At 39.8% G+C, this 15,526-nt stretch overlaps 1 protein-coding gene across 3 annotated transcripts in view; it reads left to right on the forward strand.

The window, feature by feature from the left end:
* UBE2E1 (ubiquitin conjugating enzyme E2 E1) overlaps positions 1–15,526 on the forward strand; it is a 74,289-nt gene that overhangs the window by 53,754 nt on the left and 5,009 nt on the right. Inside the window, exon 4 of one of the 3 annotated variants that reach the window (XM_045088965.1) lies at positions 10,170–10,226. The exons of the other annotated variants lie outside the window; for them this stretch is intronic. Coding sequence (XP_044944900.1) covers positions 10,170–10,226 — 57 coding nt within the window. The remainder of the gene's footprint in view (positions 1–10,169; positions 10,227–15,526) is intronic. 3 annotated transcript variants of the gene reach the window in all.

Below are 15,526 nucleotides of genomic sequence, written 5' to 3' on the forward strand. Positions count from 1 at the left end.
AATTTTATGAGAACAGACAGCAGACATTTTTGTGACTCTTGTAAGAATTTTCTCCATAGCATAATACTGAACAAATACGGTCTAAATGGATACTTTTAATTGGTTTATTGTATTCTCATAAAACAGATTAAAATTTATCTTACAATCTCAGTTCCATGTCTAGCAGCCCCAACTGCCAGAGCCACTGAAATGTTCCTTTCCTTCCCTTTGAGGAGGCAGTTCTTCTCCAGAACCGTGCTGTATGTACATTTTGCACGAAGCGAATGTGTAAGGGTCTCTGGACGTGGAGGATGGCTCTGATTAACATGATTATTGCTGAAGGACAAAGGCATTTTGCTCGACCAGACTGGAACTCAGAGGCTCGTTCCTTTGTCAGCCTGCCTGCTCCAGCAGCTGTCTGTCTGCTCCTGGCTGCCGAGCGCTCTCACCGCGGCTGGGTACAGACGAACGAACGTTCTATCCTGCGATCAGGTTTCTGTGGGGCTGGGACTGCTGTCGCAAGCTGCTCCTCCTCCCAGGCTGTTGAGGGCACCTCGCAGACTTTGCTGTCTTGCGAAACAACTCTTGACTGCTTGGATTTTGTCTTATTGCTTCAGCAGTGTCTTAGTTGGTGTGCCTCCCCATGGCTCTGTGTGGCGCTCATCGTTACTGTAAGCGCACGTTCACAAAACACTGAAATGGCTAAATATGGACAATGCTTTTGGTTAACTAAATTCTGCTAGAGGTATTAGTGGTTAAAAATCCGCTAGATTTTAGAGGCTAACCTGAGTTTATGTTGGAATTCCTTTTACCTCCTGCTTATGTGGTGTTGAATGTGCCTGTTCATGAGTCTTTATAAACTGTGAGCCCTGGTTCTTTTTAAAAGAAACACAACCCAACCAAGTTGCCAGATAAACTGATAAGATGTGTTTTGTTCCAAAATACTTCCATCTTTATTTGCCATAAAGCATAAATTCGATTTAAATAAAGCCATAAAGCCATTTAAAGGGTGCTTTTAAAAGAATATTAAACCTGGTATTTTTTTTTAACTTTTTGGAAGAAACCTACACGGTATCTAGACAGCATGTATGCTGTATTTTTTAACTACATATATCAGCAAGCAAGTATCAGTTAAGCATATAACTAATGGTAAATACTTTCTGAACTAAAATCAGCATACATGGTTTGAGAGTTTTCTGAAATGTTAATACCGTATTGAACATGCAGGAACATACACATAAACTCAAATTTTGTTTATTTAGCAAATGATGACTTAACTAAGTGCTGCATGGTAGTGTTTGGGATATCTGGTTAGCAATGCTGCCAGGAGACTGGGCAGGCCCTGCAGAGACTCTTGGGGTTTCTTCCTGTTCAGTGGGAATTGGATGTAGGCATGTATGTATAGATATAGTCAGAGGATTTGGTTTATTGATAGCTCTTAGGGATTGTCACAGTAAAGTACTTAGGATTTCCCCCAAGATAATTTTGTTCGCACTGTCACTGCTCTAATCCAGGTTGTTAGATTTCTGTAGTCTCCTAATTAGGCTCTCTGCTTCATTCATTGAAGATTGAATTTGTAGCTTCCTATTTCTGAATAGGTTGATGTTTTCAGTATTTAGAATTTTCTACTTCTTAAAACAGTGACTGTTTTTCACTTCACTCCTGTAGGTGCAAAGCTGTTAAAATCTAAATGGTTTGGTAGGCATTTAAGGTCCTCTGATTTATTGTCATTTAGTCTTTCCATTTCCAACTACATTCCTGCAGAAAACACATGTGTACCAAAAAAAGTTGTATGTTTTCTCTCTCTCTCTTTTTTTTTAACCTTCTTTCTTCCTTTTTTTGGAGATTATAACTTTACCCTACATTATATTTTTGAAAATTTTTTGGTTCATTGTGTGTATGTGTTTAATTGAGGTATTATTGACACTATGTTATGTCAACTGCAGGGGTAGAACATGGTGATTCCACAATTCTATATATTATGCAGTGCTCACCATTGTAGGTGTAGTTACCATAATAAAATATTACTGAATATATTCCTTTTGCTGCATTTTTACCCCTGTGACTTACTTGTTTTATAACTGGAAGTTTATACCTTTTATCCCCCTTGCTTATCTTGCCCATCCTCTACTACAATTGTTTCTGGCAGCTATCAGTTGTTAAGGGTCTCCCCCCCCCCCCCATCTAGGAGTCTGTTTCTGGTTTTTGTTTGTTCACTTGTTTGCTTTGTTTTTAGAGATTTCACATATAAGTAAAATCATATGTCATTGTCTTTCTTGGTCTGACTTATTTAGTGTAATCCCCTCTAAGTCCATCCATGTTGCCTTTTCATTTCTCGATAGTTTCCTTTCCTGTGCAGAAGCTTAGTATTTTGGTTTGTCTCTGACTGGCTTGCTTATTTATTTATTTATTTATTTTTTATTTGACAGACAGAGATCACAGGTAGGCAGAGAGGAAAGGCAGGCAGAGAGAGGAAGGAAAGCAGGCTCCCTGCTGAGCGAGAGCCCGATGTGGGGCTCTAATCCCAGGACCCTGGGATCATGACCTGAGCCGAAAGCAGAGGCTTTAACCCACTGAGCCACCCAGGCGCCCCTCTGGTTTATTTTTGCTTTTGTTTCCTTTGCCAGAAGAGACCTGTCCAGAAAAACACTGCTAAGGCCCACATCCAAGAGATTACTGGCTGTGCTTTCTTTTAGGAGTTTTATGGTTTCTGATCTTGCATTTAAGTCTTAAATCCATCTTGAGTTTATTTTTGTACATGGTGTAGAAAGTAGTCTAGTGTCCTTCTTTTGCATATAACTGTCCAGTTTTCCCAACACCATTTGTTGCAGAGACTGTCCTTTGCCCATTGTGTATATTCTTGCTTCCTTTGTTGTAGATTAATTCACCATATAATGGTGGGTTTATTCTGGTTCTCTATTCTGTTCCGTTGATCCGTATGTCTGTTTTTGTCCCTGTACCGTACTGTTTTTATTACTATAACTTTGAAGTATAATTTGAAATCTGGGACAGTAATACCTCCAGCTTTGTTCTTTCTCAAAATTGCTTTGGCTGTTCATGGTCTTTGTGGTTCTATATGAATTTTAGGATGGATTGTTCTAGTTCTGTGAAAAATATTCTTGATTTTTTTTTATAAAAGTTTTTATTTATTTGACAGCCCTCAATCGCAAGTAGGCAGAGAAGCAGGCAGAGAGAGAGGAGGAAGCAGGCTCCCTGCTGAGCAGAGGATCCCCTCTTCCCCCCACTATGTGGGGCTCAATCCCAGGACCCTGGGATCATGACCTGAGCCGAAGGCAGAGGCTTTATTTAACCCACGCACCCAGAAGCCCCAATACTCTTGGTATTTTGGTCGGGATTGCATGGAATCTGTAGATTGCTTTGGGTAGTATGGGCATTTTAACAATATTCCTCCAGTCTAGGGGCATGGTTTGTTTTTCTGTTTATATCATCTTCAAATTCTTTCATCAGTATCTTTCAGAGTATAGGTCTTTCACCTCCTTGGTTAAATTTATTCCTAGATTGTTTATGATTTTTGGTGTAATTCTAAATGGGATTGTTTTCGTAAGATCTTTTTCTGCTATTTCATTATTAGTGTATAGAAATGCAACAGATTTCAGTATAGTCTGTATCCTGCAGCTTTACTAGATTCATTTATTCTGATAGTTTTTTGGTGGCATCCTTAGGGTTTTCTGTATATAGGATTATGTCATCTGCAGATAGTCAACAATTTTACTACTTCTTATCAATTGGATGCCTTTTGTTTCTTTTTCTTGTCTGATTTCTGTGGCTGGGACCTTTAGTACTATGTTGAATAAAAATGGTGAAAGCAGACATCCTCATCTTGTTCTGATATTACAGGGAAAGCTTTCAGTTTTTGACCATTGAGTAATGTTAGCTGTGGGTTTGTTACACGTGGCCTTTATTATGTTGAAGTATGTTTGTTTGCTTTCATTTTTAGTTTCTAAAAGCCCTTCTTTCTTTTCTCCCTGCCCCCACTTTATTGAAATATACCATCGTATTAGTTTAGGGTGTAGAACGTAGTGATTTATGTGTATATTACATAATGACTTTACCACAGTAAGTTTAGTTTTAACACCCATCACCTCCATTGTTTCAGTTTTTCTTCCTGTGATGAGACTTTTAAGATCTACCTGATAGCACCTTTCAAGTATATGATACAGTATTGTTAACTATACTATATATTATATTCCCAGAACTTGGTATCTTATAACTGGAAGTTTGTACCGTTTGACTGCCTTCGCCCATTATCAGCACCTGACCCCTACCCTCCTTTTTCTTTTCTGAATACTGTTTTGTTTCATCAGTGCAGTATCTTCTGTCTCTCTGGATATTAGTAATTCCATTTATTTTTAAATTTTCTTTCTAAATTCTGTTTTCTCTAATTGACTGTCTTCTAGTTTGTTTTGATCATCATTTGCCATTTTAGAGAAGAACCATGTTCCTTGGTTATCTGTTAACTTAGTTAGGGAGACTTTTCCTCTAGGCTGTTAACATCCCCCAAAGGAGACTGCCTGGAGGGTAAAGGCCAAGCTTTGTTCTTGGAGCTGAGAAACAAAACTGGGGATCTTATTGTTGGCCCTGCATAAGCTCATTGTCAGTACAGCACCTCTGCCCTCATCCATATTAATGTCCCCTGGTTCAGAGACCCTCAGTTTTAAACCTCTCTAGAAAATAAACCCCAGTCAGGCAGGATAACTATTACTGTATAACAAACTACCACAACTTTAGCAGTTCAAAACAGTACATACATTTTAGTATGTACAGTTCACATGGGTCAGGAGTTGGGGCACAGCTTAGACCTCTATTCAGGGTTTTCTGGGCTGCATTCAAGGAACCAGCTAGCTATCCTGTGTGCTCATCTGTTGCTCAGGGTTTGCTTCCAAACTTACGCAGTTGTGACGTGGAGTTTACTTCCTTGCAGCCGTAGGACTGAAGTCAGTTGCTCTCAGAGACCACAGCAGCAGTTCTCTAGCCCTCTCTTTGGGCAACTGATATCATAGCAGCTTGCTCCTTCAGGGCCAGCAGGACAGTCTTTCTCTTGTCAGTTAAGACCGAGTCTTATGTAATAACAATTTACAGAAAACATAACCTGATCCAAGAGTGGTGTCCAGTCAGCTTTGCCTTATTCTGTTAGGGAGAAGCAAGTCATAGCTCTGTCCATCCATGCTCTCATGGAGGAGGTCAGAGTGTATTAGCGGGAGGATATCATGCTGCCCATCTCAGAATTCCATCTGTCACACAGAGTCTTGGAATTGGACCACTGATACACACTTTCAACCAATTCTTATTTTAAAACCTCCCCTGCCTCATTCTCAACCTCCTCAGGCACCACAGATTCCTGAGTCTTTAGGGAGGGTTATGTGGTCTACCTGGGCTTGATTTTTGGCTTTTTTCACAGCCACTTTAGGATTCAGCTTCTTGGATATATCATGTCGAATCCTTTACCACTTGCCAGTTTGCCTCCTAACTTCCAAACTTCTGTGAATATTATCCCCTTTCCTTTTCTTCCCATCTTTGTAGGTTTATGCCTTTAAAAATCTTTACTGTCATATTGTCGGAGTTTGGGGAAGGAGTGAAAGTTGGTATCATGGGTTCAATCTATCATCTTTGTGTATATGTTCTGAGATAGTTGTCTTCTCCCTCTGGGCCAGTATTTAAATTGGGGTTATTTTTTTTCCTTTTAAGAGGGAAAAAAATAAATTAAAAACTTCCCCTCTCATTTCATTTTTCATGTCCTTCTCTTCTTTAACTTTATTTTCCAATTATGTATGTGGGCTGTTAGCCACATTTTATACCTCTCAGCCAAGCTCCTCACCTTTGGCTTGGAACATCTGCCTCCTCTCTTTCAGAACTTTTCTTGCCTTTTGGCGTTTTCCATAAGACTTAGCCTGAATGGACATAAACCCTAGCAGTTAATTCTCTGCGAGTGTTTTTCATATAAAATTGGGAATTACTAGCTGACGTTTTTGTTAGGACCCTTTTCTGTTTGGGCATTATGCTCTGCACTCCTTTCTTATTAAATATTACATGGTGAGAATTTTTTTTCAGAAGCACCTGATTTTAGCATGTGGTAGCATATGCACTGTGTGTGTTAGTTTACAAGTCAGAATGGTAGCTGGTCAGTGGCCACTGGTGAAGGTCACATGTGTCTGCTTACCAGCACTTGGAGAAAATTTGTTAGACTTAGTCGGCTGTGAAATGGGCTGCTCCCACTTGGGCCGCTTTAGCAGCTGCTGCAGCACCGAGTTTTGTTAAAGCTGTTGTCTCCTCTCCTCAGCTAGAAGGTAGGGCAGAGACTTGGTGATGAGGTTTAGCAGTGAACAAGAGGCCAGAACAGACTCTCCCCTCCAAACGCAGCCCTGTATTTGACCCATAGGGCATAGTCCCTCATTCACACTCTCAGCCCTCTGCAAATATAAGCAGCCTGTGCCTTTCTCTCCTGGCCTTCTGGGGCCAAGAAGGAAACCAATGACTCTCCAAGTGCAGTAAATAGTTCTCCTCACCTTCTGACCCTGTGATTTCCTGGTGGTTCTGAGCTGTAGATCCTGCAATGGAGAGGGAGGGAACAAAGAGGTTGCAGAGGCCTCAGCTTCACAGAGCATTGAGCAGTGGGTGATATTGTATCCTCAGGCAGGAGTTGACCTCCATTTCGGTGGAGGTCATTCATTCCAGTGATTTGCTGGACCTCCCAGTGCCACCATGGACTAGAATGGAATGGAGTGGAGTGGACCAAACAGACTTCTGAGCTGGGAAAGTAGGTATCATGTTCTACACCTCCTTTTTAGCATTTCCCCCCACTTAAAGTTCTTTAGAAAGAAAGAAAGAAAGAAAGAAAATTGTATTGCTTATTCTTTTTGCAATTTAAGAACATAACATCTGGACTGTTATTCAGTTGAACTGATGCTTGTTTCCCAAAACCATCTTTGGTTTTCATTAAGCTGGGAGTTCTCAATTTTTATAGTTGTCACATGATTATTAAAATCCCCTCTCCTCCACACTAAGTAGTACTCCATGTGGTATGTACTTAAAAAAAAAAAAAAAAACTGAATCAATTTTTAAGAAATTTTAATAACCTTCTAGCAGGTCACAAGATTTTCTTGTTTGTAATTCTAGCTTCCTTCCAAGTATAAAAGACAAATGAAATAATAAGGTAGGAAAGGCAGAGTAGTAAATGTGATTAAACAAAATTGGTGGGGAGTCCAAAGCAGATAATTATATTGGAAACTCCATTGATGTATTGGGGAAAAAAAATCACTGTGGGAAAGAAAGCCTGGGTTGTATTGACCAGAAGTGTGATTTCCTAGCTTTAGGAATTTGTACAGCCCCATCACTTAATGTTAACTTAACCTTCTGAATGCTTCCCCATCTTTAAAATGGGAATAACGAGGGGCGCCTGGATGGCTGTCAGTCAGTCAGGTGTCTGCCTTTGGCTGCATTGGGCTCTCTGCTCAGGAGGGAGTCTGCTTAGAGGAAAGAATGATTTAAAAGGTCAATTTCTCTGTACATATTATTTTTCTCCTTTATCTACTTTTTAAGGCACAATTTACCTGCAGTTAAAGCCATCCACTTCAGATATTTCGTATCTTAATAACTATCAGATAAATTGACTATTAGATATCTCGACTATTTAGACATTGAACAGATCATCTTTGCTAACCGTTGGTATTTGGTGGGTGTGTCTGCTAAGTTGGCTGTCAGATCCCTTTGCCATGTTTTGAAAAATATTTGTGGGCTGTTATATAAACTTGAGCCCCTTTGCTTTACACTGTTGAAGGGTTTGCATTCTCTCCCTGGGTTCAGTCTCTCTCTCAGCACCCTATCTGGAGCATGGTATAAAGGAGAGTTTAGGGGAGGGCCTGATTTGAAGAGAGGAGGGAGGAGATGGCAGGATAGAGCGGTAGTGTCGGTAGAAGCTTTTACAGTACTAGGGCCAGGGTCTCTCTAATGAGAGACCACAGGACACCTTAACCACAATAATAGTTACTGACGGCTTTCACAGGGCTGTAAATTGGAGATGGGAGCAGTATTACTCATTTCCTGTGAATGACTGTTGTAGATCTTCATCCAAAGATGCAGTACTTCACTGGGTCACTATTGCACACGTATTTGGGCCGTGACAGGCAGGAATGAACTTGTCAAAAGTCACCCCTCTGAGACCCTTAGCAACTCTGTTCTCAAAACTACAGTCTACAGAAACTGGGCTGAAATTGCCTAGATTGAGTATCCTGCATCCCTGCAAATTTGAAGTCCTGGTTTTCTAGGCAGAAACCATCCTTACCCAGGGTAACCACAGTTACTTCTTTATTAGTTGACTTTCTCTGTTGCTAGGTGAATTTGATTTCATTTCTTCTACCCTTTGTTACATTCTTAAGAATGGAAATCCGTTGTTATTGTAAAATAAATCCCCTGCATCTCATCCTGCAGGTACAACCTTGATCAATAGTTTGGTTATGTGGTATGTCTTATAATGAAAATGAGGTTGTTTTGCACACTGTTGGGAAGTCTGCCTTCTCACTTCACATTATATTGTGGATCTTTTTTTTTTTAAAGATATTTATTTATTTATTTATTTCCCTAGAGAGGGAACACGAGCAGGGTGAGTGGGAGAGGGAGATGCAGGCTGTCGAGCTGAGCAGGGAGCCTGATGCGGGGCTCTATCCCAGGACCCTGAAATGACCTGAGCTGAAGGCAGACGCTTAACGATTGAGCTACCCAGCAACCCTCATTGTGGATTCTTAAAAACCTTGTTGAGTATGTGTACCTTGTGTCATTTAAGTGCTGCATAGTATACTGCTGTATGGTTGTACCACAGTCTAGCCTGCCTCTTATTGATAGTTTAGCTCATTCCAAACTTGTTTCATCATACACAAGGTTCTTATAAATAGCCTGGTACTGTAGCCATGTGCATGTTCCACTCATTTCCTGAGGGTAAGCTCTGAGAAGCAGAATTTCTGTGTCAAAGGGTATATTGGATTTATATTTGAATATATTTTAATCACAATCTATGATTACTAATTTACTCTCCCACCAGCAATGGGAAAGGATGCCTATTTATTTCATCATCCAGTTAACACAGATTTTTCAGTTTATCAAAATGTTTGCCAAACAAAACAAAAAATATTTGCCAGTCTTGGGGCATCTGGGTGGCTCATTCGGTTAAAAGCATCTGCCTTCAGCTCAGGACATGGTATCAGTGTCCTGGGATTGAGCCCCACATCATGCTCCCTGCTCAGCACGAGCCTCGTTCTCCCTCTCCCTGCCACTTCCCCCTGCTTGTGCTCTCCTGCTCTCTCTCTGTCAAATAAATAAATACAATCGTTAAATGTTTGCCAGTCTGATAGGCAAATGTGCCTCTGTGTTTAATTTGCATTCCTTTGAGTCTAAGTAAGATTGAGAATTTATTGGTCATATGAGTTCTTTTGAGAAATGCCTGAGTCCTTTATCCATTGCAGTTAGTATGTTTCAGGTTTTTTCTTTCTTTACTTTTTTTTTTAAGATTTTATTTAAATCACTACGTTGTGTAGTTCTGCAGAAAAGAGCTATTGTCTGATCCACCTTTGTCCTGACCACCTATGTATTTAACCTTGTTTAGGAAAAAAAATGGTTTTTGAGACACAAGAAATGCCAATCTCTTATTTAATTCTCTCTAATCATTCCTATGTGCCATTCTCTACCCTTCCCCACCCCAATTCCTTTTAGGCCCTTGACATCTAACTAGCTTGAATTTTACTTGCTTGGTACTTTTATCCCCTACTTTGTATATCAGCAGTCCAAAAGTTAAAGTATGATTTTTATTTTAATTTTTCTTAAGACTTTATTTGAGAGAGAGCAAGCACGATCAGGGGGAGAGGGAGAAGCAAACTCCCTACTGAGCAGGGAGCCGCATGTGGGGCTCAATCCTGGGACCCTGGGATCATGACCTGAGCTGAAGGCAGACACTTAACTGACTGAGCCACCCAGGCTCCTCTAAAGGGTGATTTTTAGTTTAGTTTACTAAACACTGTCATTATTCAGCCATCCCTCCCTGACAGTAAGGACCCACTGATGTCCACAGTGTTGTAGATCTGCTTATTTCACTATCCCTACTGTTGTCTCTTTCAAATTATTATGAAACGAGTTTTCTTTTAAAATTGTGTCCTTACTCCTACATCTGATTTTCTTTCTTCAAGACTGGAGTGTAGATTTCCAGAAAGCCTGGATTGTTTTCTAAAGCAGCAACATATAAGGTAAAAACATAATTGAATGGCTAGCTGAGCAAGATCAAGCTCTTGTAGTGTTTTGTTATTTCACCAAATTTGACAGTATTGTCAACGTAATTCTGAACAGTGGTACGTATTTTACCAGCTAATTAAATATTGCTAATTACTATTATACTAAGCCCTGGTAGTATGTGTGGAAAATCACTATTCTCTAGAGACTTAAAATCTGATCTTTGAGAGATTGTATAGCCACATAGCTGTAGCAATGTATGTAAATACCTGCCAATCTGTCCACTTTCCGGTTTGGAACAGACTTCAGAAATAAACTCTACAGCTTCTATAGGCCTAAAATCAGATTGAAAAGTTGTATCAAATTCCTTTCTGCTGGGAGAAAGGCACTATTTCCTCAAAGTCGATATGACATGATTTGGGGGGCCTCCATGGGAACACCATTCTTAGTGGACATGGATCATCTTGTTCTAGATCTTAAGTGTGTTGAGTCTGTTTTCCTCCCATGTGTAGGAAACTGTAATCCCCTATTTGGGCCCACTTTGTTCCAGTGCAACTGCTTAGATATACTGGATACTACTGATGTGAATTCTTACATAGAAGTCATTTAGGTTGGCCTTTAAACTGTAATTCTTCCAGGGAATGGTAACCTGGATGTACATCCCCTGCAGTACCACTTTGTAGGAGGCCTCTCTTAGTTATCCCCGTACGTGACCGACCCACTTTGTAATAGCAATGTCACCTCACCAAACCATGTCACTCGTGTGTTAGTAGTCACCTTACTGAGGTTTTCTGATTTTTCAAGTTCCTTCTGCCACTCACTTCTAGATTACAGAGAGCAACTGTTTTATGGAGGGATGGCGAGAACAAGATGTTTTTTTTCATTTTTTATAAAATTCCTCTGCATGTGCTATATAGATGTCATGGAGAAGGCAGCTTTCATTCCCTGGAGAGTAGTCGGTCTACTGGGACATAATTGTGGGCGATGAGGATTCCCTCTGGTAGATTGCTGCATTCATACTATTCTGTCATATTCTCTTTTCATTTCTTAGCAGAAGAGTAAATTAAGAATGGATTTTGAATAGTGGGTTGTCAGGAATATAGATTTGATTGTGGGTCTCTTCCTATAAGCATTTTCTAAGTTCTCTATATGGTACTTAGTAAGCGTTACTAGGGTTGATACTTGTTTCTTACTGCAGAGAATTACAGGTAGTGAAGGAAAGAGCTAGAGTGTGTGTGTATATATATATATATATATATATATTTAAGATTTTATTTATTTGACAGACAGAGATCACAAGTAGACAGAGAGGCAGGCAGGTTCCCCGCTGAGCCTCGGAGTGCCCTATGCGGGGCTCCATCCCAGGACCCTGGGACCATGACCTGAGCAGAAGGCAGAGGCTTTAACCCACTGAACCACCCAGGCACCCCAAGAGCTCGAGAATATAATTGGTAATTTAAACTTAGATCAAAAGGTAGAGTTGGCATTCATTTGCCACTTAATGTCCTCTGTAGCTAGAATCTCAAAGTTTTAATGGGCAAATTCTGATGCATTAGGTGTGGGGTGGAGTCTAAATCTGCATTTCTAACAAACTTCCAGAGGATGCTGATGTTGCTTTGTCCAGGGACCACATTTTGAGTTATCAGGGGTCTATGGAACGTTTAGGGCATATGCAAATCTGACTTTTAAAAGCAACCCTGGATATTGATTTCTCCCCCCTCCCCCTTCCCACACACAGCAGTAAAACAGATAAGAGGATGGGCACTTGAGCCTGACAATGGATTCAAACTGTGAAGCTCTTACCTTATTAGGGCTACCTTGATCACATTTCTCTAAGCAGGATTCTCAGCCTTGGCACTTTTGACATTTTGAGTTGAGAGAATTTTTTTAATTTATTATTTGACAGAGAACGCATAAGCAGGGGGAGAAGCGGGCTCCTTGCTGAGCAGGAAGCCTGATGTGGGGCCTGATCCCAGGACCCTGGGATATGAGCCAAAGGCAGACCTGACCCAGGAGCCCCTTGAGAGAATTCTTTGTTGTGGGGGCTATCTGGTACCTGGTACATTGGAGAATGTTTAGCAGCACCTCTGGCTGTCATCCACTAGGTGACAGTAGCACACTCCCTCCTAGCTGTGACATCCCAAAATAATCTCCAGACATTGTCAAATATCACCTGGGGGCCCCCACCATCCTCAACTGAGAATGACTGCTTTGGGGGCAGTGAGAATGTAGCAGTTTGGAGGATTTTATGACAATACATTTTGTATAAGCAACTGGTTTGAGAGGTTACATGGGATTTTTAGGTGGTTAGAATGAACTTCAACTCAGTTGATCATGAGCCTTTATCTACCCTTTTTTGAAATATGCCGACACATTTGCTAACTTGCTCCATTTTTCATTTATTTTGTGCTATTGCTATCCAAATGCCTGTCTTTAGCATGTTCCTTATCTTTTCATCTTCCCAGCCTTTACCCTCAACTTTTTTTCCCCTAAGATAAGAGACCACATAACTAAGCTTTTTAGAATTATGCCAAAAATAATATCTGAGTCAGGGTTTCTTTGTTTGTATGCAGGGGTCATCTCTCCCAATAAAAATTTTAAAAACTGATCAGATAGAAATATAATCTTTAAAAACACTGATTATAATTTCACCTTACTTCCAGGATGTTCTTTAAAAACTGAAATGCATTTTCGGTTGCTGTTGAAATGGAAGAAGAGTAGTCTATAGTAAGTTAGTATTGAGGATGGGAATGGGGGAGGACTTAAAACAACAACAACAACATGATTTTAAAACAAATTAAAGCTTAAACATTAGCTTATATGATCATCTTAGAAATTTTCAGATCAATGCAGAGAGCACATCAAATTCTGGAAGACTGCTCTGATAACAGTTTTTCTAACTGGTTTTCTTTCTTAGGATTATACCTTAAATGACTTGTATGGATAACATTTTATACTATTCAAATGCTATTACTAATAATAGTATTAATAGGGCATAAGAGGTAGGACATGTAGCCACCTTGTCCCGTGGTTACTAGAGGAAACATGGGTTTCAAGCATTAAGGGAAAGGCTGGTGGTAGGTAAGAGTCCTTGTCATTGAGTTTGTTGCTGATCAGTCAATAGGCTGATGTCCCTTCAGAAGAAGGTTGTGGTTCATGACAATTCCTGCTGCTAATGTTAATGTATCTCTCTGAAGTCAGAAACCATTACAGAAGTAAGAAAATACTGAGTCAAAAATAGGAATGATTTTTTTTTTCTTTTCTTCCTCTTTTTTTTTTAAAGTAAACTCTACACCCAGTGTGGAGCTTGAACTCAAAACCCCAAGATCAAGAGTCACATGCTCTACCAGCTGAGCCAGCCAGGTGCCCTTGACTATTATTTTTCTTAAAATGTTTGCCACAGCTCTCTTTATTTTGACTAGAAGGAAAAAAGACTGAATCAAGGCCAGAATTTTTTTCTTTTGCCTTGTGTAAGAGTTCTGTGTATTATACGTTTATTTTGAAAGGTGTTTTTGTTATGAATAAACTAATTCTCTAACAAAATGTCAAAGGCAAATAAATGCATGGTCTCCTTCCACCTTCTCAGTCTCAGCCTCATGTGAAGATTCTAATCACAGTTAATGTTGCAACATCTTCAAATGGGGACTTTTTTTTTTGTTGTTGTTCTCATTCTCTTAAACACCCCCATCTCCCATACTTTATATTCATTTTAGTAATTACTAATTTAGATCACATGCTATTCTAAAGTACACTTCCGTAAGTGTTTCAAACTTAAGTTGTATTTCTTATTGTGAAACTAAAAGGTATCTTAAAGGGTGGGGACAGAAGGTTGGTAAAGAAATATGCTGACCTGTGGGTAAACCTAGTTAGTCATTTTATAGAGAAGAGGGTGGGGTGCTGGAACAGACCTTTCTCTGTAGTGTCCCAGGTAAAGATTCTTTCCTCGTTCACCTTCACAGTAGCGTTCTGAAAGCTGTAAACTTGTGCCCTCCCCACTCCCCCCATAGGTCTCTTTACCCACTTTCTAGACCAGTAGATCCTTAACTTTTACAGTGAGAACCTGGAAGGGAAAAAAAGGGGGCAGAAGATTTGCAGGGCCATAATTTTTGTTTCATTCTATGATTAATAAAATGCATATGACAAAAAGTTTTATGAAATTCTCCAGTAACAGCTTTAAGGTGAGTAAAATTTTTCATCAAACAGCAATGCTTTGTCCTTCCAATGGGTTCTCATCCTTCCCTGTAACTCCCAAGTCCCCTGGCTGAGGACCTGTAGATAAGGGATCCATGCTGTTTAGTTTCCTACAGGGCTCTTGTTGCATGCTTTAGGATTTCAACTACATTTCATATTTCATTTAGTATTATTTTTCTTAATATAGCCCACTTTTATTATCAGTTTTCAAAGTTTAATGAAGCATGTTACTTTTTAAATTATAGTTATGTTTATATTGTATACTTAATGCCCTGTCTTTTTTTCTGAACTTTCAGAAAAGTTTATACCCCAGACTGAAAGCTGATTACACACAAGTAGCCACCTTGATTTGAATATCTACTTGTATCATAGGTGATATAAAGCTTATGTTCTGAACGGATTGTCTTTCAGTAACTTGTACCAGTGATTCCCAGAAGCAACCAATACCTGTTTAAAGATCACCATAGATTCTTAAGTCCCTTCCGAATATTCTAAATTCAGTAGGCCTAGGATGACAGGTCTCATCCTCTCACTTGAAAGTTCTATAGGTGATGTTGAGGAACAATGAAGTTTGGAAAGTACAGTTTTCCATAAAATCCATAAAAGCTGATATAGTGCTATATTGTTAAACCTTTGTTCTTTTTTCTGTACCGAGGGGCCAGCAGCATCGGGCCCATGTCAACATGTCACCTCTAGGGTTAGATGGACTTTACTGTTATTTTTTCTGGGTCTCTTTCTTAGCATTACTAAGCTGACTATGAGGTAAACTGTATGGAGTGCTGCCATTACTGGATTTTAGATGGCCTAGCTTCTTCTTCAGGCCTTGGTTCCTCATCGGTAAAAAAGAGGTTTACAGCAGATGATTGTCTTTGCCTTTTAGCCTTTAAACCTTAGATACTATGAACTAGATGAACCAGATTAAATAGGATAGTTCATCTGTTATCTGCAATCTCTGTATCAGTGGTGTCTTTACCTCACTTTTCAGTTAATTCTAGTCTGGTAAACAGGTGTCCCGGCTGGTAATGGCCAGTGTATATATAGACTTTTTGTCCAGATACATCCACCGGATGCAAACACGTAGGCAGACCAGATAACCAAGGACCAGTTCTAACCTTAGGGTTTGAAG

Source organism: Mustela putorius, unplaced genomic scaffold (genome assembly GCF_011764305.1).
Source record: "Mustela putorius furo isolate JIRA1106 unplaced genomic scaffold, ASM1176430v1.1 tig00003834_pilon_pilon_pilon, whole genome shotgun sequence".
Classification (NCBI taxonomy): domain Eukaryota; kingdom Metazoa; phylum Chordata; class Mammalia; order Carnivora; family Mustelidae; genus Mustela; species Mustela putorius.